Genomic DNA, 26,763 nt, shown 5'->3' with positions numbered 1-26,763 from the left:
CACGTGCTCTTCGCCCTGCCAATTGAAAATTACTATTCGCTTCCTCTGTTCCCCATGGAAACAGCCCCGCCCCATGGACCTCCCGCCTCATTCAGTGATGAGGTTTTGGTATTTTATTGAGTGTTTCAGCTGACAATCAAATACCTGCGTCTTACGGTTGGACACCTTGCTTTCGCTAAGCAAACTAGTACATTTATTGGTCAATAAAGCAATAACTGGCACCCGGCCGTCCAATAATCCCCAGGCTAGGCGGGGTCTAATGAGGGCGTCAGGCCAATCAGCGGCGGCGTTGTTTTTGCGGCTCCACGTCGGCACCAGCTGCGGGGCAAGATGGAGGCGCTGATCTTGGTAGGAGCCGGGGCAGCTGAGATGCTGCGGTGTCCAGAGGGGTCGGGAGTCGGGGTTCAGCCTGATTGGGAAGGGTTAGAAGGGGAGTTCCGGGTAACTCTCGGGGGCCGAAGGCGCGGCCAGCCCCTGAATAGCGTGTGGCCTAGAGCAGGAGCTAAAGCCTCGGTTTAAAGTGGGAAGCTCTGCCGGGGAGAAGGTAGAGTTGGTGGAAAGTTGCAGGGAGCACAGGGAGTCCTGAGGACGCAAAGGTTCATGAGCGAACTGAATTGGGATCTTTCAGGTTTCCCCGATTCTGAGCCTGGTGGGTGATATCCTGATTTGAGTTTCCCCAAATCTCCAAACTCGCCCCGAATTGTAAGAATAGAGTGCAGGCTTCTGTGAGTTGTCACAATCTGACACTCCTTTGATAATTGTCTTTCACATTCCTTCCGAAAACTGTTTTCTTTTTACTTCGGTTTCCTGTTAATCCACTTTAGATAGATTTGTCATGCTAAAGAATCAGTCTTCCATCAAAGTTCTGGAATACCTGGTAGAGTTAGCATGGCTTGTGGAACGTTTTTCCAGACTCCTTATTCTGCTCTCCCTTTTCCTGCCCATTTAAACTTCAGGAATTATTCCTGTAGGATCTGGGATGCTAACTCTCTCTTAGGTTATAGGGGAATCTTGGTGGTTAAAGGGGTGTATGTCCACATGCTCTTTTATGCTTGTTCAAAAAAATAAAACACGATTACCTCTTCTTTTAAAATTGGACCAGAGAATTTCTCTCAAAAGTGCCCCATCTGTTTCGCAATTTGGAGGTGTGTATGGGAATTTAGCTCCCAGCTCCTTCCTCAATTGAGTTGAACTCTAGGCCTTTTTCTTGTCTTTTTTTCTTTCCTTCAGCTCTAATACATGTACACATTCAGATCTTCATCAGGTAAAAGAGAATAACAGTTTCAGTTATCTTTTTCAAAGTAGCAAAGATAGAGATAATTGGTCAAGTCTAGGTAAAAAGCTTAACATTTGAGTAGTTTGTATTTTTTTAATCTGAGTAGTTTTTAATGAGCTATTGTCTGTCCCAAGCAGGTAATCACTGTTACCAGTTAACAGATGTGGGATAAGTTCCAGGGAATTGGTTTCTTGGGAAGTTCTTAGAAACTTTTAGACTTTCCTACATGTGTTTAGAAGGGAGCCTGTTTATAGGTAAATGAGTGACGGAGATGATACTCGGGGAGCTGTGTGTAATGGTCAGTTGAAGGACTTATATGTAAAATCTCTTACATTTTCTCTTACCTCGGTTCTCTGTCTCTGCTTCCTCAGTGAAGTAGATTTCAACCTGCTTCTTTCTTATATTTATTACCTAAGATGCCCCATTCACAGATCCCTGATAACCTGGTCAGGTACCCCACCCCTGAACTTTGCTTTAGAAACCATACTGATTTTCCCAGCTGGTGTGGCTTAGTGGTTGAGTGTCGACCTATGAAGCAGGAGGTCACAGTTCGATTCCCAGTCAGGGCACATCACATGCCCGGGTTGCTACTGCATTCCCAGTCGGGGGCGTGCAGGAGGCAGCCAGTCAGTGAGTCTCATCATTGATGTTTCCATCTCGCCCTCTCCCTTCCTCTCTGAAATCTATAAAAATATAAAAACAAAACAAAACCCCTACTGATTCTCTGTCATGATGAACCTATATAGTGGGGTTAGGAGAAACCAAGGTATAGGGAAAAGGGCTTGCTCAAATAAGTACATTGTGAAAACTAGATTAGATTTTGATTCCCAATCCCAGACTAATTCTCTAACATTACCTCATCATCAGCTTCCACCTCTTCAATATACAAAATTGCACTTTGACCATCAGTTATGTAAAGTACCAACTGGTATCAATTCTTGTGCTGATCTCCAGAGTTCTTAGGATATTAAACTAGTATTTTCCTTTATCTGTATCAGCTCTTTCCAACCTTCTTTTTTTTTTCTCTCTTTACAATTTCAATGTATTTTGGGCTCCCAGTGAATAATTTATATACCTTTCTCACCATTCTAGCCCTTCTCAATTGGAGTTCCAGGAGAAAATTAAGCCCTAATAACCTGAGGCATTGTATGTAATGAATCAACTTCTCTTTATCACAATGGCACTAGTTCTGTAACATGCTTCAGAGAAGTGAGAAAATAGTCATGGAAATAATTTTCAGCATTCAGTGGTTCAGATGAGGAACGCTTGTTGGGATTTAGGTGCTATTTCCTAAGTTTTTCATTCTCTTCTCACTACCCTCACATACTGGCCCACAAAATTTAGCTCCATCTGATTCAGAATCACCCTTCCTCATTGCTCCTTTTATTCTCTTCCCCTCTTCTGTCTACTCAGCAGTATCTCCTGATTCTTAGGTCACCATCTTCATTATGAAAAATATGAAAAATCCTTGGATCTGAACTTAGCTTTCTTCTGAACTAAAGAATTTACTGTAACTGCATAGTATTTAACAAGCCACTCCTTAGAAAGGGAGACAACTTCTAAAGTTTCTTTACGCTTCCTCCTTTCACTTAAAAAATTATTTTTTATTAATTTTTAGAGACAGAAACATCAATGTGAGAGAGAAGCTTCGTTAGGCTGTCTCCTGCATGCCCCTTATTGGGGATCGAGCCTGAAACCCAGGCATGTGCGCCAACCAGGAATCGAACACTGAACTCCTGGTCCATAGGTCAATGCTCAATCACTGAGCCATGTTAGCCGGGCTCCTTTCACATTTTTATTACCTGGTTTGGCTGAACCTCTTCAGAAATCTGATCAAAGCTATTCTATCCTCACCTCTGCAAGCACATACCTGTAGAATATTGAGAAGAAAGGAAGGGTAAGCTAGAGGAGATCAAGAAGAACCATCAATTGAAATTTGATCTGATTATGAGTATATCTAAATATCACTAGGTTCTCTTCATTTAAGGATTTTACAATGGGTCACATTTCTTTTTGTTTTGTTTTGTTTTAATTTTTTTTAAATTTTCTTGTTTGTTAATCCTCGCCAGAGGATATTTTTCCATTGATCTTTTAGAGAGTGGAAGAGAGAGGGAGAGACAGAGAGAGACATTGATGTGGGAGAAACACATTGATTGGTTGCCTCCTGCATGAGCTCGGACCAGGGCCCAGGGCCCGGCCGAGGGGGAGCCTACAACCAAGGCACATGCCCTTGACCGGAATCGAACCTGGGACTCCTCAGTCTGCAGGCCGACGCTCTATCCACTGAGCCAAACTGGCCAGGGCACTTTTCTTTCTTTAATTAAATAATCCAGCCCTAGCTCTCAAGCACATTCATCTAATCTTTCTCAGGTCTCCTTGTAGTCTCTAAGGAAACAACATTTCATCGCCTTCTGTTCCTAGTACTTAGTAATGATGCTCCCAGCCTTCATCTGTGGACTTAGCTTTCTTTCTCCTGCTGTTTTCTTTTCTTTTCTTTTCTTTTTTTTAAAATATATTTTATTGATTTTTTACAGAGAAGAATGGAGAGGGACAGAGAGTTAGAAACATGGATGAGAGAGAAACATCGATCAGCTGCCTCCTGCACACCCCCTACTGGGTATGTGCCCACAACCAAGGTACATGCCCCTGACCGGAATTGAACCTGGGACCCTTGAGTCCACTGAGCCAAACCGGTTAGGGCTCTCCTGCTGTTTTCTGCTGGTTATCACTTCTTGTGAATGGAGAGGGATCCCTTCAGGTCACCATTCTCCTTTAATAACCTATGGAATCTTAAAGATAAAGGCTTATCCCTTTCCTTCCTTGGTTTACCTTTTTTCTCAAAATGAATTATTCTAGCAGACTAGATCCTTAAATCTTCCTTCATATATTTCATTTCTCAGTCCTCTTTGGATTCACTTTCAGAGTGCTTTTCCAGTGCTTTATGGACCAGACTTCTTGTTTGAATCTTTTTCTCTCCCCTTAATAACTTTTTTGCCCTAAAAAAAATTACCAAATCCTGAATTGTAAGCCTCATCCAAACACCAGGGCATCCAAAGTGCACAAGAGTATGCACATACGGAGGAGGAAACTATGCAGAATACATCAGTGAGTCTTAAAGGTTGATATTGCTCTGTGGCCTTCGCTCCCTGAATCATCTTAATGGGGCTTTTGTTAAATTCCTTTGGCACTAACAGTAGAGGTACTTGGCCTAAGTGTCCCCTCCTCCTGCTCTGGGCAAAGGTATCAATTACATTAAGCCCCCAAAGCACTCCCATCTCCTTCCTGGCAGTCCCCTGTGCCCCTCTCCCAGCTGTGTCCTTGCTGGTGCCTGGCCCCTCCATTTCGTTAGGAGAAACAATCTCCTCGTTCCTGCACTGTGGAGATATATTTCTCAGCTAGGGCGCGAGCAGTGCCAGCACTGCCCCCGGTGAGGTCCCTGGCAGCCATAAAAATTTTTATTGTGATTATGTTGGTGTCGGGGTGTCCATCTGGGTTATTGCACACCTAGTTTAATTGATTGAAGTTTAATTTATTGACACTTCAAATTAAATGATCAGAATAAACTGTGCTGTTACTCTGGCCGGCTTGTTTTAATGGTTGATTGCTGGAAGCAGACCTCGGCTTGAACTAAAACCCCTAAAGAGCAATTGACGCTGCTTCTAACTCTCCCCATGTCTTGCCCTCCAAGAAGACCTCGTTATAGATTTCCGACGTATTTATATATATTTTTTCCCTCTCCTTCATAGTGGTGGGAAAGAGTTGGTCCCTGGCAAGGTATAAATTACATCAAAGGTCTAGGGGAGCTGTCACGGTCAAAAGAGGAGGAGGGGTCTCCACATGAAGAGAGCCAGACCCTTGAGAAGCCAGGTCTTCCCTGGGAGGCAGAGGATGAATGCAATTATCCAAATATTTGAAGGAGCATAGTGGCAGATTTAAAGTCTTTCTCATCTAGATACTTGCTACTGTTTTTTACTTTACTCCACCAACATGACTTGCTTAGACAGGATATTGACAAGCAAACTAGTTATGGAAAAGGGAACTAAAGAAGCAAATAAAGGATAGAACAGGAATAAAGAACCAGTGCCTAACTACCCATCTATGTTAGAGCAATTAGAAAGACAAAGGCAAAGTGCCCATGGGCAGCCGATGAAGATGGATTGGGAGGTTAAGTCCATGAACATTTTAAGATGCCCACCCACTTTCTGCCTCTCCTGATTCTGCACAGAATAGGCTTTCTCCCAGATCAGAGTTCTCTGGTCTTTAGATTCCCTAGCCTGGTCACCTCTTCTGGTGTTTGACCATATCTCTTCAGGAAATCTTTCAAGGAAATCTTGTGTGCTGCAGATGAAGTCTAGGTCTTATTTGACTGTTTTTTTAAAAAATATATATTTTTATTGATTTCAGAGAGGAAGGGAGATGGAGAGAGAGATAAAAACATCAATGATGAGAGAGAATCATTGATTGGCTGCCTCCTGCACACACCTCACTGGGAATCGAGCCCACAACCCGGGCATGTGCCCTGACCAGGAGTCGAACTGTGACCTCCTGGTTCATAGGTCGATGCTCAACCACTGAGCCACCAAGGCTGGGCCTTATTTGACTTTTTAACTTTCCCATTATCAAGGCAGATAATCCCCATTTATAGCCAGTTGGCCTGGAAAGCTCTGTCTACCAATTTTCTCCCTCCTTTTCTCTTGTGTAGTTTTTAGAAGAAGACTGGAACTAAGGGAGAGACTAGCAATTCTGCCTCCAGGGTTGATTTGGGGGAGCAAATAGATTGAAAGATGAACACAGAGGCTATCAGTTCAGTCTTTTTAAGACTAGCTTTTTGGTGCTCACTTCAACAGCCCATATACTAAAATTGGAATGTTACAGAGATTACTTGCACGGCCCCTGCACAAGGATGACAAACAAATTCATGAAGTACTCCATATTAAAAAAAAAAAAAAGACCAGCTTTTTGTTTTCAGGAGCAGATGGAGGGGAGGGGAGAGTTGGGAATAAATTAGGATACCGATCATGATCAAGGACTCATCAGAAATGGATCTATCCCCATTTGATTTTTCCCTTTGCTGAGTGATATTTAAATGAGGGCTCCTGAATTACCAAACTGGGAAAGCAGAATGTTCTAATGTTGCCCCCAAGCCTCAGGTGGAGAGTACTCTGATTTCTGCTTGTTCAATTCATTTCTCTTCCTAGTAAGTACTGCTTGCTTTGTCCCACATTGCTGTAATTGTTTCACTTCCATAATAGTTTAAGAATTAGGGACTGTGTGACCTCTGGGCATAAAATTCTCTAGCAGACTGGCTTTCTGAATTTTAATACAGGAACAGCTTAGTTATCCTTGTCCTGCCTGCCTCAGAGCCACCAAATTTAGTCTTCAAAAGCTGCAGGGTGTGGTGCTGATCTTTGCTCCCCTTGCTGGCTGTGTTAGTTTTATAAGTCATTTATTAATTTATGAAGGTCACACACATATATTTTTTTGTGTTTTTAAAAATATATATATTTTTTATTGATTTCAGAGAGGAAGGGAGAGGGAGAGAGCGATAGAAACAACAGTGATGAGAGAGAATCATTGGTCGGCTGCCTCCTGCACACCCCCTACTGGGGATCAAGCCAGAAACCCGGGCATGTGCCCTGACTGGGAATTGAACTGTAACCTGGTTTATAGGTAGATGCTCACCCACTGAGCCACGTTTGGCCATACACATGTTTATTGAAGTCACTAATTGGTGCCAGGCAGAGGAGAAGGAGTGATTTATCAAAGTATCACTCATTTCCCTCTTTTTTCATTCCCTCCCCACACCTTCTTATTCAGAGAGAATTTCATTTAATTCTAAACTTAGGTCGATGAACTCCTTCAAATCATAACAATTTGTGAATGTGTATTTTCCTGGTAACAAGGTCCAAAAATTTCATAAGCTTATCAGAGGGGTCTGCTCTACTTCAAAAAAGGTATTAACATGAACTGATCTAGCTCAGGCCTCTCATTTTTCCAGTGAGGAAGCTGAGTCCTAGAGAAATGTAGAACTTGACGTAATGGATGGCTGATCCAGACTATAATACAAGGATTTCTCTGGAGTTTAGAGACATTTTCTCCTGTAGTGTCAGAATTCTTGGTAACTGAGCATTCACGTTTTGTATCTATTTTCAGACAGGAAGATTCTTTCCAGGTATCTCTTCTGCTGTCAGGTCTTCCTTCCCATGACATGTTCAGTGTCCTGTATAACCAGTATTTGGTCTTGTGTCATCTAGTTCTGTGGTACCTGTGGCTCCTGAGCATTCTTTCCTGAGCTGTGCTTCTTGAATCTAAGGAACCCTTGGGCAGTATATGAAAACTGCTCTTCCCTGTCAAAGCATTCACCTAATTCTTTTCATTTGAAGTCCCTAGGCTTGTGGCTGGCAAATTGGAGCCCTCAACCCCAGGGGAGCTTTTCATTTTCAAGAAGTCGGCACAGAATCAGGGAGCAAATACCTGCTTAGGCCATGTAGAGCTGGGATTGGTATCTAGGAATTTCTCCTTCTAGTGTTTACTGTCTTGGCTTTACTTTATAAATAGGATTGAAGGAAGAGCATCTTGTTTCTAGTTGATAAAGATCTGTTACCAAGCCAGAGTACTACTTTTTGGCATGATCATAAAGATTTCTTTATAAGTGGGGAATGAAGAACTTTCTAGGAATCTCAGCCAGATTCTTGCTTGTGCCCTTTCAGCTCATGGATAGCATCCTCTAACTTCTCCAAGGCTTCTTGGTCCCCCTCCTCCAAGTGACTCAAATAAAGTAATTAGAGCCCCCAAATAGCCTGTCTGTCTGCTCCAAACACTCCCCCAGTCATCTTCTGATGGCATATCTATGACCTTACCCCAGAGTGTTCTTTTACTATATACATTGTGAACACAATTTAGTGCATTTTTAAAAATAAAGAACACAATAAATATATTTTTATATGTTTAATTGATTTCAGAGAGAGGAAGGGAGAGGGAGAGAGACAGAAACACCAATGATGAGAAAGAATCATTAATCGGCTGCCTCTTGCACACCCCACACTGGCGATGAAGCCCGCAATCCTGGCATACGCCCTGACCGGGAATTGAACCGTGATCTCCTGGTTCATGGGTCGAAGCTCAACCACTGAGCAACTCTGGCCAGGCCAATGTAGTGCTTTTTCCAGAGCCCATCTCTCCTAGTTTGGCTTACAAGACACACAAATAGCTCTTGTACAGAGCTGCCTTTTTAAAATACTTTTGCTAATGATTATAATCCTTAGGAAACTGCAGGTCATCGGAAGGCCCACAGGGGGCAGCACTAGGAATGACTCTTCCCCTCTAGTCCTTTGTGCTGGGAGAGGGAATACTGGGAGATGTTGATTTTTTTCCCTCACCTGGCTTCAGAATCCCCTTGTTGAGGTCCAAGTCTCTTTTGCACCAGGCTGTTTGCTTGCTCAGTGTTGTTTTAGCTCTCCTGAGGAATCCAGTCTCGGTTTTTCTTTTTTTTTTTCCAGTCTCGGTTTTTCTTGGTAATAAAAAGCAACATAAAAATCTATCTGAGCCACCCAACCTCCTACTACAAATTAATCTGCCTACACATCATTTCCAGGCACCATTAGCATTTGAGGTGAAGTTCTGTTATACACTTAGGCTGTGGCTCTCTGAAAGTCAGTGCATCACAGAACTTTGTCTCGAAAGCTTTCTAGCAGCTACCCATTTGGGTGTGGGAGGGAAGAATAGACCTTTTAAATCCCTTGAACATGGTCCTAAGCTTGTAGGGTCTTTCTCAATAATCAGCATTTAATGTGTTACAAGGTCAAGCCTAGTCCATTGTTGAGGAAGCCCATTTCTCAATAGCTGGGTGTTATTTATAAACTTGCCCTTTGCTAAAACTTAAAAGTGAAATTACATTATCAGTAATGGCTTCTGGGGCCTTTAAACTGGCTGGTTTTATGGTGTGAGAGGAATTCCTGGGCCTCCCTACTCCTGAGATGTAAAGGCCCTGGGCTGAAGTGTAACCAGCTGCAGTCAGGAGGTGGCAGGAGAAGTAAAGGAGAAGCTGCTGGCTCCAGCTGTAGCAGAATAGAGAATTAAAGCAGCATTTAAGCTCTTGCCTAAATTCTCAGCCTGATTTCGTGTTGTTAGTCCTTTGGAAGTTTGAAATGACCAGCCTCTTCTCTCGTGCCTTCTTACCCCTTTCAGAGCTGTAAAATAAGACCTATCTGGTCTTCTCCTTGACTTCCTTTGCCTGTCTTTTATCTTTCCCAGGAAGGTCCAGTATTTTTATTTGGGGGTCTTCTTGATAGCATCTTCTAAAAAACTCATGAAAAGAGCCAGAAATCTGTTTCTCTTTCTCTGCAGGCTGTTTTAGGTGCTCATACTTCGTTGGCCACAAAGGACATTGTCTGACTCTCCTAGTTGGCAGGTGGCCATAAGGGTTTTTCTTTTCTTTGGGATCCCATTCTTTCTAGGGATGCCAGGCTCTATGGCTGCAAGAACTGGTTACCTATGCCAGCTCAATGCCCAGTTTAGACCATTAGGAAGCCCTCTAGGGTTGCTGTGAATGCAGATGGAGGAACAGAGCCAAAGATTTCCAGGGAAAAGATTGTAGGGAAAAATATTTCTTCTAAATTTCCTTCCTTGTGGACTTCTTTTCCTCTCTTAAGGAAACCGATTCCCAATGGTGTCTTTCTTTTGGTGAATTGAGGATCCACGTTGCTATAGAACTGAGCCTGCTTTTTGGGAAGATCTTTCTGTGGGGAATTAGGAAAACTGCTTTTATTTCTGACCTATTAAATGAGAATCTAGAGTCTTCTCTCTGCTAAACACAGAGTTCCTTTGGTTGACAGAGGAGTTCTTCATGCCTCGTTTTCCAGAGTAATCTATATAGGGTGGGCATCTTTAAGGAGTACTTATCAGAAGAGAGATAAGTTGGTAGTAATATCTCCCAAAATGGCCACACTAGATAAGCTACCTATATCTGGAAGTATAATTATAAGAGGATCCCCTAGATGTATACTACATCAAAAAATTTTTACTTTATTCTGAAACTTTAGTCTCATAATCATTCAAAAAATATTGAGAGTTTAGTATGGGTCAGGCATTGTTTTGGACACTTGAACAAAACACAAAAATTCCTATCCTCAAAAACTGAAGTGGGGAAAGCTTACCTTCTTCACCTTGCTGTTAAAAGACTGGGTTGCCTCTCCTCCCATTCTTAACTCCCTGAGCCAGGGGTGGTTCATTGCACGGAACCATAAACCTCCTGGAGCCTCATGGGACAGTTTACCTTTATAGACGCAGTTTCTGGGTCCTTGGCAGTGATTCTTTCCTCCTCTCTCTTGGGTCTTTGTTAAACATGCTTGGGGAGTATATTTGGCCCCTTTGAGGACTGTGGTTTTCCTAAGTAAGCCAGGAAAGGGAGATAGCAAAGCAACAGCCTTGCCTTACTGCACAGGGAACAGATATCAGTGGTTAAGTAATATTGATTAGAAAGTCAAGGAGTGTGAGCCTGTAAACACCTATACACATATCACTGCCTTCCCTCCATTCTCTTTCTTCCTCTCCTGGTTAGCAGGTTCTCTAGAAGTTGCAAGAGTAGAGGAGCTTTTTGCAGAGTGACACGCTTTGCAGTTATTTGAGTTTTGGTGTGACCATTGAGGTTGAGGCTGTGATTTCTTTATGAGAGCCAGTGTACTCCAAGTTTGATTCCTGGTAGTGAAGAAACACCCCCTCCTGCTCTTTATCTCCAGTCCCCAGAGTGTTTCTTAGACGGATCCTCTTCTCATTGCTTCTTAACTTACCCAGAATTCAGATTAGTTTTTGTCCTGGCAAGTTAAGTGGTGGTGGTCTGAGTATAGTAGAAGAATTGGGATCATAGGGGAGGTCTTGGGAGATGGATGACTCACTGGGCTGCATTCAGAGTTGGGGGTGTGTGTGTGTATGTGTGTGTTCGTGCGCTGACATTTCCCTCTGTTCAGTGTGTGGGTGTTTAGGGAAGGCTTGCTTTATGCCTCTGCATTGCTACTGCATTGGGACTGCGGAAACTTCCAAGTACATCAGGGCATTCAGCCCTGTTTTCAAATAGCCTTGTGCAGTGCCTATTAATTAATCTGGTCACATTCCACACTCACCTGTGAGGGAGGGTAATTTGGAAACAAGTGTAGCATAATATTTGGAAATAACAGCATGACCTACCTTGATTAAGCACTCTGTAGGTCTGGCTCAGAGAAACTTTATCTGATGCTGCTTTGGAGTCCTTTGTTAAAATGCCCCCTCTCTCAATTCATTTCATTCACCACTTGGTCATGCTCAGTGGGAAATGTCAATACTAATCAGGTTGGGATAGGAGACACACAGAGGTACCCAGTGGGACTAGGAGAAGGTATCTGGTTTGCCAGTGGTGTCAGGAGCCTTCAGGACTGAAGGTATGTTCCTATCTCTTCAGGAACCCTCCCTGTATACTGTCAAAGCCATCCTGATTCTGGACAATGATGGAGATCGACTGTTTGCCAAGGTAAGATTCCCTTTCAAATTAGTTTAGGAGCAAGACAAAGACTTACTCTGAGATTTGAATCTTGGGACTGGCCCTATTAACTGATATTCCTTGAAACTGTAATTTTTAAAATTCTTTCATCTTTTCCATGTCTACTCCAGATGAAACCTAAACTGCTTCTGTCCCTTAGTTGCCCTGTTTCTCTGCTTGCTAGCCTCAGACTTTGACCTCCTTTGTTATCAGCATCTGAGTGGTGAAGAACTTTGCAACCTTGGTTTCTGAACAAAGCAGTGTCTAGATGTGAGAAGTAGCCTGCCCATGCCATCACTCCAGTCCCTTTCCCTTCTACTTTTCACCTGCCTGGATTTTTCCAGGGAAATTTCTTGTAGTTCTAGGGTTCCAGCCCTTGGCCTGCAGTTACCACCAAGCTTGTTGCCTCCTGGCTTTCCCATTATGATATTTCTAACTTTGGATCTATTAAAAAAGAAGAGAAAGGACACCCCTCTGCTCTCCTCTATGTTCTCCCCCCTCCTGTAGACATTTTTTCTGTCCCTGGTGTATTAACTCCGGGCAAGCATAGCATAAATCAATCAGCAGGTAGAGATTAGTTTAGAATTCACCAGCTGTTCCTCCCTGTAATTGGATGTAACTATGCAGGACACCTTTTGAAACAGTTATCCAGTTACTAAATGCCAGACCTGTCATAGGTCTTCAGCTGACTGCGACGGATTAGCCCCTAAAGAGCAGAGCGATTTAGCAGCCTGCATCTCCGCCTCCTTGCCAGGGAGAGCTTGGGAGTGGGCTCAACAATGTGCTAGATTGCCTCCTGCTTCTTTCAGTTTGCAGACAAGAACGCTAAGATATGAGAGCACATAGGGTAGGGGTTGCCTTTCTTTAGAGGAGATTTTTGTAGCCTTTCCCTATTCCTCAACTTCATACAGTGAATGAGGGTCTGCAAGAAGTGATCTGTGCTTTTAGGGCCGATTGTGTTCTCTAGCACTGCTCCCTGACCTGCGGTAGCTTCTGGGAAGCACTTGAAGAGAGTGGCCTCAGGATTGCTCTCCTAGAAAACAGAGAGGGGCAGAACCTCATCATAGGACTCGGAGGCCTCTGCCCTTACAGTCTTAGAAATGTAAGGTGAGGTTGTTTAGAGCAGGGTCCTTAAAAAATTATTTTTGTATCTGATTACTTGCTGCCCATTCCCTGCCTCTGTAGTTTTTCCTTCTTCTTTTTTAAATATATATTTTTATTGCTTTCAGAGAGGAAGGGAGAGGGAGAAAGAGATAGAAACATCAGTGATGAGAGAGAATCATTGATCAGCTGCCTCCTGCACACCCCCACTGGGGATCGAGCTGGGACCCTTCAGTCCACAAGCTCTATCCACTGAGCCAAACCGGCTAGAGCAGTTCTTCCTTTTTTATGTCAGTATTTCTGCCTTACCCCATGCCTTGAAAGAGAGAAATCCAAGATCCAGGGCAAAACACAGTCACTAATCATTCTGGGCTCAGCTCTAATGACCCAACCCTTCTCCTTTCCCTCTGGCCAGTACTATGACGACACCTACCCCAGTGTCAAGGAGCAGAAGGCCTTTGAGAAGAACATTTTCAACAAGACTCATCGGACTGACAGTAGGTCATTTTCCTTTTCACTACTCCCTGTGTTGGGGGAACCATGGTGGGAAGGGGGTGGCAGCAGGACTGCGGAGAAAGGATAAAATGACTCTGCCTCCTTTTTCTCTTTTTTCCTCCTCCCCTCATATAATAAACTCTTCAGAAATGTAATGGGGAGGTGAGTGTACCTCACGCGGGAATACCGTGCTGGAAGGTTGGCTGTTAGCTACCTGTCTAGTCTCTGGATTTATGAGCCTCACTTGACAAATTTAACTGCAGCTCTGCTTATTGTACCGCATCCATTAGGGCAGGTAAATGGAAGTCTGTAAAGGTGACCGCTCTGCATTTTCACCTCCGAAGGATCGACTAGTATCCTGTTTCTTATACAAGGAGGGAAATGAGAGTAGTGGGGGAGGGGTTAGAGGAGAAGATACATTTACTGGTAGACTTCCCCAAATTTATACTTCCTTCTGCTACCACCTATAAATAAAAAGCAGATCAACTTTGGGGGTCATTCGACCTGCATTATCTCAGCCCAAAACAATTGGATACCAGGAGTTCATGGTAATTCCTTCTGTCCCACTTTCTTGTCTCAGGCCACCTACTGTTTCCATCTTTTCCTCCCCAGGTGAAATCGCCCTCTTGGAAGGCCTAACAGTAGTATACAAAAGCAGTATTGATCTCTATTTCTATGTGATTGGCAGCTCCTATGAAAATGAGGTGAGAATCCCCACCCCTTTGCTATCTCTGATCCTACTTCCTAAACCACAGGCAGGACATAGTTACTGCTTCTGGGCCTTAAGGAGTACCACATCCCTCTGGCTTCTGACTGGGCTAATGAAGTTTTTAGAGATTCCTGCTGGCTTCGCAAACGAATCAACCTAGAATAGGAGTTTTCTCAGATCTTTTTCCCAACACATGTAGGAGATGTGTTGGTTTTTTAAAATAATTTTTTAAATATATTTTTATTGATTTCAGAGAGGAAGGAAGAGGGAGAGAGAGATAGAAACATCAATGATGAGAGAGAATCATTGATCGGCTGCCTCCTGCAAGCCCCCCATTGGGGATCGAGCCCACAACCCTGGCATGTGCCCTTGACCGAATTGAACCTGGGACCTTTCAGTTCGCAGGTCGATGCTCTATCCACTGAGCCAAACTGGCTAGGGCTAAAATAATTTTTAAAAATTGATTTCAGAGAGGAAGGGAGAGGGAGAGAGAGGTAGAAACATCAATGATGAGAGAGAACCATTGGCTGCCTCCCGCACACCCCTTACTGGGGAGTAAGCCTGCAACCCGGGAATCAAACCAGTAACCTTTTGTTTCATGGGTTGATGCTCAACCACTGAGCCAAACCAGCTGGGCTGGATAGATAATGTCTTTTAAGATGGATTTCTGAGATATGGTCAAGGTTGGGGGGATGCTTGCTCCTCCTATAAAGATTCCACACCTGACTTGAGTTTGGATCAATTAGCCAACATTTTGGGTCATGTTGAAGCTATACATTCTGAATGGGTATAGTCCTTGAGACTTGAGACTTGTACACTTGAGAAGATTGGGTGTAGTCCTAACCTGCTTCCTCTGCTCAGGAAAAACTACCTCAGGTAACAAGTTCTAGGAAGGAGAATAGATAAGTAAAAATAAGCACATAATTTGAGGCAAAATTAGAAGTTTGAGAGAACCAACTCTTACTGAGCTCTTGTTGCTATAAGTACTTTGTAAAGTACATTGTTATTGAAACCTTACAGCACTTCTTTGAGTTGTAGGCATTGGTGCCCTTGTTTTGTACATGAAGAACCATATGAAATTACTAGTATTTAACCACTGTTGAACTACAAAAGTGGCAGTTTCATGTGGTTCAACCTAATTTTCCCAGGGTTACACATCTAGAAAATGGCTCAGCTGGAATTTAATCCCAGATCTGTCTGACTTCAAAGCCCATGCTCTTTTGAACAACTTTCTGATCTCAGCTATTGCTTGGTTAGTGATTTCTCTATCTAAGATATCAGATAACATATATCGTTTGTAAATACATGCAGAGCAAGCATGTCAAACTCATGGCCAGTGGGTTTCGAGTTTGACATGCTTGATGTAGAGGATCATGACAGGAAAGTTCTATTTAAACAGTCTGGTCAAAGAGAGACATCAAATTGTAAGATCATGTGGCAGAATTTATTTCTGGGAGAAACCACAGGTCCTCTTTCTGTTTTGCTCTCACTTCCACCTTATGCTTTTGATCCTTGTGAAAGCCTGTGTCTTTTGATGCTTATCCAATTTGAGGGTTTTATTTTCAAGTAGCAGCTTTCAGTCTCAAACCTTATCCTTCTGCTTCTTCTGTCTCCCAACAGCTGATGCTCATGGCTGTTCTGAACTGCCTCTTTGACTCATTGAGCCAGATGCTGAGGTGAGCAGTCCATTCTTGACATGTGTTTGGGAGAGAAAGTAACTATTCTTCAGGCCCAGGGATTTGTGGGGAATCAGCAGAGGCTCCAGAGAGCTGATTTACCTTCAGAAGTTGGGCTTATTATTTCAGAGTAACTCACACTGATGGGGAAGACTGGATGAATGGAGAGTATGTCCCTCTGGAATAATTCTCCTAAGAAAAAGGGGATTGGAAGGGAGCAGAATCGTCCCCTCTGTGACTACTCTGTTCCCCAGTGGCTCTGTCAGAGTTCTAAGCACCCTCAAAATGCTCTCCTGGACTTCATTCTTTACATTAGAGATCGGAAAGGGGCAAGCATAGGGAAATGTCTCAGATAAAACATCTCAGTACCTTGGGAATGGAGTCAGCGCTCCCAATTTTTCACTTTAGCCCTTAGTTTTTTCCCTTCTGTAGAACAGGAAGAATGTGCCAATTACCCTCTCCTCCCCTTCCATCACTCCACCAGTCCTCTGTTCCCCATGTAGTTGGGCAGTAGATGTAAGATACTCTCCCTGAAAATATAAGGGCTCTGAATTTCATTCCCCCAGCGGCTCCCAAGTGAACCCAGCACAGACAGCCATCCGGAGCAGAACAGCAGGCATTCTCAGCCTCACAAAATCAGCAGGGTGAATGGCTCAGATTTCCTCAGGAAGGGGATGATTTATTTCTTAGCCAGGTGAATGAAGGACTTCATTTCGGGTAATCTAGTGAAAGAGTCAAACTGACGGATGTGACTGGCCACAAGCACTAACCACCGGATCTGAGGCTGGTGGATGCTGTGGGCCCTGACTGTTCCCAACCCCCTTGTTGGGCTTCTTTTCAAGACCTGAGCAGAGCTGGGAGGAGGGGGGGGGGGGGGGGGGGGGAGAAGCAGCAGAGAGAGGCTTAGAAGGTTTGTCAGAGCTGAGTGCAAATAGAGTTTGCACTCAACCCCTCCCCACCTCCTGCCACCACTAGATTGAGTTTTAGCTCTGTTTATTTCCTTTTTTCCACCCACTGATGTCAGCATTTATGACTAATGTTGAGCAGCATCATGGCAGGTAGGAAAGAAACAATAGCTCTGGATAATCAACCCTTGAATAGTCAGAAATTAACTGTATTTTTTGAATCTCTTTTCTGATATTACTGATCCTTTTTCAGCAAACAAGAGTAGGAAGGGGTTTAGAGTGGATTAGCTAAAAAGTTCTTATTTACCTTATTTCTTTGTGTGGTTGGTGGAGACATTTATTGGTCTAGTGTAGGATCCCAACTAGGACAATGTCCTAGGATTCCTTTCACACATGGGCTCGTTTTTCTTTTTTCTTGGGGACTCAGGAAAAATGTAGAGAAGCGAGCTCTGCTGGAGAACATGGAGGGGCTCTTCTTGGCAGTGGATGAAATCGTAGATGGAGGGTGAGTTCTCTGACTTGCCTGGACCTCCCTGGATCTAGGGTGTGTGTGTGTGGGGGCGGGGGGCGGGGGGGAGGTAACTCCCCTATCCTAAGGCAAGTGGGCTGAGTGGCCAAAGTATCTCCACAGTGAGTTGGTCCTTCAGGAGAGAGTGAACGATGGTCTCTTTGTCTTTGTAGGGTGATCCTAGAGAGCGATCCCCAGCAAGTGGTACACCGGGTGGCATTAAGGGTAAGCAGGAATGTTCCTCTATATTCCTCCTCTGCTCACTTTCCAGGGCCAGATTTGCTGAGTGTATCTAAGGGTCTGGGCTTATAGAATATATACAGTCTTCTGCTTTTTCAAGTTCTCACTGTCCCAAAGAAGGGAAGCAGAGGAATGTTATTTCTGCCCCTAACCTGGTATCTAGCACCTCATATGGTCTTTGCATAGAGTGCACATTTAATACATACTCATTGAATCAATGATGAAATAAAGAGATTTTAATATTGCTGGTCCTGAAACTATAAAGGAACTTGAAGTTGGTTTATTCTTCCTTTGGGGATGGATCACAGTCATTTGAAGAGAGTCTTCCCTGTCTTTTAAGGTCTTATAAAATGAGGATAACACCTCTTCATCAGGAAGTACTTATTTGCTAGAACCTCAGTCCCCTTTGGTGCTAGTGATAGCAGAAAGGGGTGTCTGAGTTAACCATAGAAGGCTCCAGGTCTGCTGGGGAGATCATGATGGGTGCAGAGAGAGTCCACCAGCAAATTGTGGGGGTGCAGAGATGTCTGAGCAAAGCAAATATCCCCATTCACAGAATGTCCCATCTCTGACCTCCACAGAGTGAAGGCTGACAGTGCTGGGTAATGGGAAATCTTTTCCCTTAACTGCTGAGGGCTCCATTTGCATAGTTTAATCTTCTCCTCTAACATATGTCTCTATGTGGCAAGAGAGAGGGGCCCCCCTACCAACTCCCTCCTTCCCCTTCTCAGGCTGCTGTTGCAGCAGTTTATTTCTTCAAATTAACATGCTGTCGTTACCCATCGGGCCTTGCAGGATCCATTAAACTATCCCTGGCTCCCCCTCATCCTTTCCCTGGTGATATTGATATTCAGGGAAGGTCTTCTCTGACTAGGGAATCAGGTCCTCCTAAGTTGTGGATCACATAACCTGCTGATTACTTGGAATTGAATAAATCTTTTAAGAAGTCCTCCTGCCTTAAAATAGAGGATGGAGGAAATGACCATTTTTTGCTCACAGTCCCTCTGGCCAAGTAAAATCGTGACTGTACTAGTCCCTAGGAAGGACTGAGAAATTTAAGGTATCTGCCCTTTGCTTCAGTTTAAAGGACCATCTCTTCCTTGTCCACTACCAAACGTCAATCGGGTCTTGCTCCAGCTTTCTCTCACACTCAGTGCTGTTTCCTCTGTGTTGTAGGGTGAAGATGTCCCCCTCACAGAGCAGACCGTGTCTCAGGTATGACTTTTTCCTTTCTTCCACTGGACTGGATCACTAAAGAGGCTAGCATAGCATTCCACAAAGACTGAATGAAAGTAAAGATTGAAGGCGCATCTTCCTGGACTCCCTCTTATTCTAGAGAATTGGGATTCATACAGCCAAATTCTCCTACCCCACCCCAACTTCCACCCCAGATTCCTGTGAGCAGCGGCTATCAGCCTTGGCGTGTACCCTTCAAACCCTCCCTGCCGGATGCTTCATTCAGTGATTGATTCCTCAGCAGAGGCTTGCCTTAAGCAGATGGTCGGTGTGTGTACACACACACAATCTCTCTCTCTTATTATTCAAATGAGGGCTAAGTTGGAAATGCATATTCTAGAATATGCAGGTTTTACAGATCCATCCTGCTACTTTGCAAATAGATTTGTCTACCTGATGGGGGGAGCAAGGGAGAGATTCGGTTTTCTAGCCATTTGGAATTCTCACTAAGAAGTCCATCTGGGTGTGGAAACACACACACAACCCTTTGAACATATGCCCAGTAACCCCCAGTTTTTTTCTTTCCTCCCAGGTATACCTCTTCTCTCTTCATCCTCCTAATGGATTTGAAATTTTTTGCCATTTCCCAAACTGACAATCTTCTAGGGCCTTAGAGAGCTTCTTCCCATTCTTCTACCTTTGGGGATTTTCTACTTGCCATTCTTCTAAGGACAGGGAAGGCAAGTGAGGGCAAAGAAAGCCCCCATCCCCATCCCCACCCTCTCCCCCAGCAAGCCCCTCAATGCTGCCCTTGTCCCTGCAGGTGCTGCAGTCAGCCAAAGAACAGATCAAGTGGTCACTTCTTCGGTGAAGACCCCACTGTTCCTGGCTCCTCACCCCCTCAAAAAATCCACATGTCTGCCGTGACTTCTCATCCAGTCCCCCAACTGATGCTCTCAGGATCATCTCGGGGATCACAAGGGATCCTTAAATCACCATCCTGTCTGTGGTTGCTGTCCCCAAACCCCTAGGCGCTTCTCATTCCTTCTTCCCCTCTCTCTCTCTCTCTCTCTCTCTCTCTCTCTCTCTCTCTCTCTCTCTCTCTCTCTTTGTAGTTCTGGGAATTAAGCTCCCAGGAGATGTGGATGCAGGGCAGGGGAAGCACCTCTTCCTTTCTAGACTGGATTATGCTCCCATGTCCTCCTATCCCACATATTTTCTTCTTCACTTCTGTGCCCTTTGCTGCAGCTACACGTCAGATCAAAGCAGGAGAAAGAATGTGCTGAGTGTTTATCTCCCTTTAGTTTTATCCAGCCTTCATCCCAACAGTCCATATGTCCAGCAAGGGGAGGGAGAGGGAGAATTCTTTTCTATAGAATGAGTGGGGGTGGGGTGGGGATAGGTATATATAGTCTCAGCCACCGTCCCCCCTTCTAGCCTCAGCATTTTCTCCCATTCCTTCTTACTGCCCCATCCTCCAGTCTTGGAAAAAAGATTGGAACAGTTCAAAGGCAGGGGACAGAGTGGAAGAAGTTATTTAAATTTTACTGGATAGGGCTTATAAAATTCTGTATTTCAGTCACAGCTGCATTCTTTACCCTGATTCTGGCTTATAGCTTCAGAACTGCTGTGGTCTGTGTGTTCATTGTGGGAGTGTCCATTTCTTGGTCCCATACCTTAACTCTACCTTCACTCCCCTGGGATGTTTGCCTGGCTTGTCCTCTCTGTACCCTGGAGGAAAGCCAGTCCCTGAACTAAAACTCTATTCTAGTCTTGGGAGGAAGAGTTTCTGCTCAGAACTAGGGAGGGGGTGGAATTTATGACTTGGGCCTCTGGGCTCTCCCAGTCCTGTTTGCTCCCCCACATGCTTTTCACTCCCCTGCCTTGGGCCTGCAGTCTCTGCCGCTTAACCCTATCCTCTCTCCACCTCAGCCTTATATCCAGGCAGTAGGTCTGGGCTCTTTCCCTCTCTAGGTCGCTGCGAGAGAGATACCTTTCTTCAGAAAACCTTCAGGATGTGGATTTCCCCATGGAGATGGAGGATGGAATACCCACTCTTGAGTCTAATCTTTCCTCTTGTCCCAAAACTTCCCAGGAAAATGTCTCAAAAAACCTTCTTCCTGAGACTTAGGATTCTGTCTCACCCACTAACTGCTAATTCTCCAAGACTGAAGTGGGTGCACAACTGGGCATATTTGAGGGGGCATTTTTTGTGTAAGAGATGTCTGGAGTCAGGGGATAGCCACCTTCATATACTGCTCTGTGTGAAGTGGAATAAAACGGATTTCTTTTTCCAAACTGCCTTTGTGTGATGTTTCTGTTCCTCTTCCTCTCTTTTTGGCAGCTGCTCCTATTCCTCTAGCATTCCCCCTCACTCCCCATCTTATAATATTTCTTCCCTCTTACCTCAGAGACTCCCCAGCATCGCTGCCATCCCTAATTTACTGGCCTGTTTGCCTCCTTGGCATCTCTCAGTCCCCTTGCCTGGAAATTGGCGCCAGGGGTGGGGTGAGATGGTATTTTCTCAGTGGGAGTCCCAGGGAACAGTTCTCCTCCACCCCCCAAAGCCAGCTGCCTGCTCCCGCCTCAGCCATTAGTAACCCGGAGACGCGCACCTGCGTGGGGGCTCTCCTCCAGACCCTGCTCCCTTCCTGCACCTCCCACTCCTGCTCTGAAATGGCGCTGAGCGGGTTATTTATCGGAGCCAGCGCTGCTCCAGAAGGTCAGGACGGTGGTGTAAATAACCTCTTCTCGCCATTTCCCCGTCCCTCCAGAGCCTGCTCCCCTCCCCCTCCTCCACCTTTATTCTCACAAATGAATGTGGCTGGGCTGGCGCAGAGCCTGGCCCTGCATCTTAATGGGGCAGTGAGCTCACAAGATGGATTTAGCTGGGGGTTTTATGGTTGCCGCGGCGACAAGAGAATGCTTTGGTTTTCTTTCCCCCTTCCTCTGCAGGATTTTAAGGAGGGGAAAGTGTGGGGAAGTCTCCTCTGCACTGCTATTTGAAGGGTCTCCTTCTCAGTCACCTCTACTGCTCATAAAATGGGCCTGCAATTCCAGAATTCAGTAAGAGAAACTGCATTTAGGACCTCAGATAGGAAAGTGTGAGGGAAAGAAGGTAGCGAGTGGAAGAGCCTCTCCAGCTTCAAGACATGAAACCTAGCGTTGTCCAGTCTTGCCTGCTCTTCCATGAGAACCTGGCGATTAAGCTGAGCAGCTATGGGGCACCTATGCGTGGGGTCCCCCTCAGCAGATAGAAAAATGCTTGGAAATGCCATCCCTGAAGTCCTGCATTGAAAATTGGGATATAGGGGCTGGATGAGGGCTAGGTACGTGTCTGCCTGTCCGCAGTGGGGAAGAGCATCATCCTCCTGTTCTTCCTGCTCATCACTCAGCATTGACCCTGGCAGGAGGCATGTCAGTGTGAGAATAGGTAGGTGCTGATCATTGACAGTGTGGAGAATGGAGTTCTATCCAGTTCCCAAATTGGAAATTTTTCAGAGCTTGTTTTCCCAGCCTGGCCTGGCTTGAACTTTTCCTGCTTTCTGTTTCCCACTAGGAGTGGAACTCTGGTTCCCTGACCTACCCAGTCCTCTGGCCAACAATTTTCTTTCAAGACTATGAGCAAATCATCCCCAGCACTGACTAAGCAGAGACTGGGGAGCAGGGTCTGATTATCTCCCTCCTTTGGTCCCTTTCTGTCTGATTTGGGGCCTCTTGTCTGTGTTTATGAGCCTCTCCCTCTTCCCCAGGGGATCCTGGGAAGCCCCTCCTCCCCTCGCCCCCTTCCTCCTCTTTGGCTGGGAAAGTGACTGCAGCCTGAACAGTGCCAGACACCTGCCTGCCAGATGTGGCGATTCCTCATTCTTCTCCCCCCCCCCCCCAAGTGTCTATCCTTTCCCCACCCCCCCACTGAGCTCAGGCAGAGAGAGCCTCCCCCACAGGGTGATTTAGTGCTACAGCCCCTCTTCCTCAAGTGCCCCCTCCAGTTCCTCTTCCTCCCCCTGGTGCCCATGCCCCTCCCCCTCTTTTCCACCAAGTCCTGCAGAGGCTTTTCTGGTACTGCCTCCTCCCACTCCCACTCCGAGGACCTGGCTGTGGAAGCCCCAGCTCCTGGACTGGAGAATGAATGGGTGGGGCGGAGGTGACTGGCCTCTGTTTCACCCATGGGAGAGTACATCAGCAGGGCTGAGGACAGTGGCAGCCAGAGCTGATGTCATTCTCACTGGTGGGGAGGGGAGGTGGTAAGGGAAGAGGAGGTGAGTGGGGAGGGAACCAGCACTCCAACACTGCAGAGGAGAAAGAGGTCTCAGATCTTCCCAGGTAGGCAAGGGAGCTCAGAATCGTGGCTGCCTGGTAGACATCATATCTTTGTTTCTCTGGCTGGTTTCCAGATCTTGTCTCTGGATCTGTGTCTCAATATGACTCAGTAGATGCCCCTCAGCTCCTCCTCTCTAGACCTAAAACACACACTTAAAGGGGACTCTTAGTCCTTTTCCTCTCTCTTTTGTGTCTTTATAAATCTCTCTTCCCTCCCATTTCACCCCTTCTCCCTTAGTTGAGCTATCTTGGTCACCTGCTCCCCCCCTCCCACTTTCATCCCATATCATAACACAATATGATCCCAGACTGCCCACCAAGGCAGGGACTCATTCAGAGCCTCTTTTCTCTTCCCCATCCCTCCTTGAAATCCAACTGTCCCCCTGGGCCAGGGGTGGCAGGAGGTAGGGGAATGGCTGGGCCTAAGAGGGCAGACACAGGACAGATGGAGAGTCCAGTGAAGTAGGAGAAGGACAGGAAGATCAAAAGAGAAACACAGTGAGAGTGAAAAAGTGACTGGGAGACAAAGGGGCAGAGGCTAAGAGTTAGCAGAAAGCCAGCATAACAAGCTGGGAGAGTGAGAGAAACATAAAGAGAGCAGCGAGACTGGGAGCAGAGAAAAAGAAAAAGAAAAAGAATGGAGAGAGAAGGACGGGAAAGTCACAGCTAGAGAAGGCAGCTGGGGAGGGGCTGGCATGGGTCAGGCTGGCTCTCCTGGGCTCGCTCCCCCCTCCTGATGGGCCATACATCTGTGTGTGCGCGCACACTTGTGTCTGTCTGTCCATCTATGTGCATGCACGCACTGCGCATGTGTGCAGGGGTTGGTGGTGGGCAGAGGGATGATTCCCACAATATCCTCATTCTCATTTGTTTCAGGAGTCTCCCTCCCTGAGGCACCCCACACCAACCCCTCATTTCCCAGCATTCCTGATGCTCCAGGGGCCATTCCCAAGGTATTTCCACATCTCAGGAATCCTGGCTTTCTCACTTGGAATGCAGACCTGCTGGAATGTGCAGTCAGAATCTATAGAATCAGGAGACCCCATCCCCTCACTGCCCACCCCCATGCCTGCTCACCAGCTGCTCCTGTCCATCTTCTCCTCCCACTCCTTGTAGCTCTCCCTCCTCCTCAGTGACCCTCCCCCCAGCCTCTTACCCCTAGCTGGCTGGGGCCCAGGTTGGAGGGGAGACAAAGACAGGATTTATCACCGGGATAGAGAAGCAGCCAGAGACCACGGCGAGGGCAATGGCTGACCTCCCTGGGATGGGAGGGAGTGCTTCACCAGATGCCGGGAGGCTGGAAGTCTGGGTTCCAATGGCTCTTGCTAACAACCCCCACCTTTTCCCATTCCAACCTTGTTCTCTTCCTTGTCCCTGGAAACTTAGGAAACATAGAGAGGATGGCCTCCAGATGATTTTAGGCCTCTGAAGGAAAACCTGGGAGGAGATTGATGCCTTAGGGTTATTCTCTTACGGATACTGTAGGATTTGGAAACCAGGGAGCAATCAGGCAACGATTATTTCCAAGACTAGAAGAGTTCAGGTTTAGCACTGCAACAGATGAGATGGAGAGGGACTTCCTCTAAAATAGAGGAACTTCTCTCAAGAACAGGCCCTGATTACCAGGAGAGAGAGAGAAAGGTGATTCTTGGTCTAGGAAGATGGGAGATAGGGTCTCCTCTGGAAGAAAAGGAAGAAATGGGTTACTAACTCCAGTCCCTCTGAGGCAGTCTTCCTTCCTGAGATCCCCCACCTGCCTCCTGAGAGGTATGAGGAGTCGCTGGACCCTGCCTTTACAGTAAATAGCCGATTGGCCTGAAATTTTCTCTACTCAGCAGGCAGGGCGTGTGCGCAGAGAGGGAAGGAGCGGTATGATCCAGGAGTTTCCGAGAAACCAGACCATATATCTTCTGGCGGACAGCTCCTGTAGCTCTCCTGGCTGTCCTTGGAGGCCCACCAGCCCCTCCAACAGCTCAGTGTATCAGAAGCCTCCACAAACCCAACTCTGAAACTCTCACACCCCTCTCGGCTCCTAGCACCCAATGCCCTGCTTCTTGCCTTCACCCTCCTGTCCTGGGAGGAAGCTGCCAGAGTTCCCTCCAACTGAGAAGGTGGTGGAGGGAAGAGAAACTGAGGTGACCGAGAGCTTCCAGCCTACCAGTCTCACCACAATCCCACCAACCCATTCCCATCCGGGCCTGGTAAGGGAGACTTCTGAGGTTTCCTTCTAAATGCTTCACAAGCTGGGACCATTCCTTCGGGTCCCGATGGAAAGCCAAAATTTGGACATTTCAGTAGGAAGGGGTTATAAAGTGGGGGGAAGAGACTGAGAGAGCACAAAAGAAGTGGGGGGAGGGGTGGCGCAGGGTAAGGATAAAATAGGAAAAAAGAAAAGATTCTCATTTTTTCCCTACTCCCCCTCCCCCCAATTGAGAAGGCAGATTTACAGCCATGGTTTGGGGAGGGGGGTGGCGAGCATAAGGAAGACAGATCTGCAGTTCTGCCCTCTGAGTGTCTGGGTACTTAGCTTTAACTCCCCCATTAGCATCAATCCCCATCTTGCTGCCCATCCGTCTTCTGACATCAGCTCCTTCCCCTTTCTGTAGCCCAGGCTTTCTGACCCTAAGTGGCTCTTAAAGGGCCCGTCTAGACCCTGCTCTCCTTCCCTTCTCCCGCTGGAAGCAGCACAGCCTGGCGCGTGTATGTGCACGGACGTGCCTGTAGACGCACAGGCTCGCTTGTGTGTGCTTTGCGGGGAGAACTCCTCCCTAGCTCTCTCTGTTCTCTTTAGGCCCCCCTCCCCTTATATCAGGGACCCCGTTTTTGTTCACTACCTACCCAAGCCCAGAGCAGGCCCTCTGCCTGGGCTGGGGGTCACAGCACATGGCTGTTGGAACTGAGCGCTGGGGAAGGCACGTGGACCCCTGGACAGATCCTCTTTCCTCCCTCATTTCCTGGAGGCCCAGGGCCAGGGCTTTTTCATTCCCCGCCAGCGGTGGGGGTGGACCGGTTGGGGGCTGAGACTCCTAGGAGATGCCCCAGCCCCCCATTCCCAGCCTCCTTTCCCAGGGACCCAGGCTGGGGGTGGGGGTGGGAGATTTCAAATCTTTCTCCCTGTGCAGGAGGTGACTTGCCAAAGAAACCTGCCTCTGCATTTCCTGGCCATTTTTCTATTCCTCAGTAGCCGAGCTTAGGGCAGCAGAGGGGAAACTGGCTTCTCCCGATTTCTCTCTATCTTCTGCAGAAATGCTGTAACTGCACTCCAGGGGCTATGTGAATGCCGGATGCTTGGAAAGTTCCTCTCCCATCTGCCTTCCATCCTTTCTGCTGCAAAGATCTGTGGTCCTCCGAGGGGCTCTCCAGGAGTCGACCCCCTGCCCGATCTGTGAAACTCATTCTCCACCGCCCTCAGGGCCCCCTTCTCTGGCTCAGGATGAGAGGGAGATGCTGGGTGGGGGCCTGGGGAGAGCGGCCACGCTAAAAATAGGGGCTCCCAACGGCACCCCCCAGCCCCTTATTTATCACCTTCCAAACCCCTCTCTCAAAGAAGCATAAATACGCATTCCTAATCCTGAAGGCCAGCCCCGAGCTCATAAATTTGACTGGGGAGATGGGCACGGGGGAGGCGCGAGGTGCGCGGGATGGGGAGCCCACTGCGACCCTGGGGAAGCGGACCGTCTCGGGCAGGAGGCGCCGCCGTCCCGGCCAGCGCCCGGGGCTCTGAGGGGAGGGACGGTGTCTCCCTCGGTAGTTACTCTGGGGGGGAGGTTTTTCTCACTCCCCCCCCCCCCGCCCCAACAAATAAAAGCCCTTGGCGCTGTCTTCTCCATCAGTGCTCATCCTCCTC

The 26,763-nt window shown here is 46.5% G+C and overlaps 1 protein-coding gene and 1 non-coding gene across 4 annotated transcripts; both read left to right on the top strand.

Annotated features, from left to right (window-relative positions):
• The first annotated feature begins 267 nt into the window (after window positions 1–267).
• COPZ1 (COPI coat complex subunit zeta 1) lies at window positions 268–26,513 on the top strand. 3 transcript variants are annotated; one of them, XM_070410081.1, is made up of 10 exons: window positions 268–348; window positions 11,709–11,777; window positions 13,303–13,384; window positions 13,995–14,086; window positions 15,712–15,767; window positions 17,100–17,177; window positions 17,354–17,405; window positions 18,597–18,635; window positions 23,793–23,869; window positions 26,161–26,510. In XM_070410081.1, exons 1-10 carry the CDS (start codon window positions 331–333, stop codon window positions 26,303–26,305), a joined length of 708 nt encoding a protein of 235 aa, XP_070266182.1. In that variant the 5' UTR covers window positions 268–330; the 3' UTR covers window positions 26,306–26,510. The 3 variants fall into 3 exon arrangements, with proteins under 3 accessions (XP_070266182.1, XP_070266181.1, XP_070266183.1); XM_070410080.1 differs by lacking the exon at window positions 268–348 and adding an exon at window positions 3,840–3,912 and having other exon boundaries at window positions 26,161–26,513; XM_070410082.1 differs by lacking the exons at window positions 268–348; window positions 23,793–23,869; window positions 26,161–26,510 and adding exons at window positions 3,840–3,912; window positions 19,420–20,894.
• LOC139007801 (U6 spliceosomal RNA) lies at window positions 6,108–6,214 on the top strand. The gene has a single exon (XR_011470961.1). It is a non-coding gene; the product is annotated as a U6 spliceosomal RNA (small nuclear RNA).
• Window positions 26,514–26,763: the final 250 nt, after the last annotated feature.

The sequence above is a fragment of the Myotis yumanensis genome, unplaced genomic scaffold, assembly GCF_028538775.1.
Source record: "Myotis yumanensis isolate MYYU_CA2020_CCGP unplaced genomic scaffold, mMyoYum1.0.hap1 SCAF_3, whole genome shotgun sequence".
Lineage (NCBI taxonomy): Eukaryota > Metazoa > Chordata > Mammalia > Chiroptera > Vespertilionidae > Myotis > Myotis yumanensis.
The sequence above is the reverse complement of the archived record's forward strand: the minus strand, read 5'-3'. Positions and strand labels throughout refer to the sequence as shown.

Bases quoted from the DNA above. Each gene is read 5' to 3' on its own strand.
- COPZ1 (XM_070410080.1), top strand. From the start codon at position 3,847: ATGAGAGAGAAACATCGATCAGCTGCCTCCTGCACACCCCCTACTGGG. The intron at 11,778-13,302 runs GTAAGATTCCCT...CCCTCTGGCCAG, and splicing joins GAGATCGACTGTTTGCCAAG to TACTATGACGACACCTACCC. The intron at 13,385-13,994 runs GTAGGTCATTTT...TTTCCTCCCCAG, and splicing joins CAAGACTCATCGGACTGACA to GTGAAATCGCCCTCTTGGAA.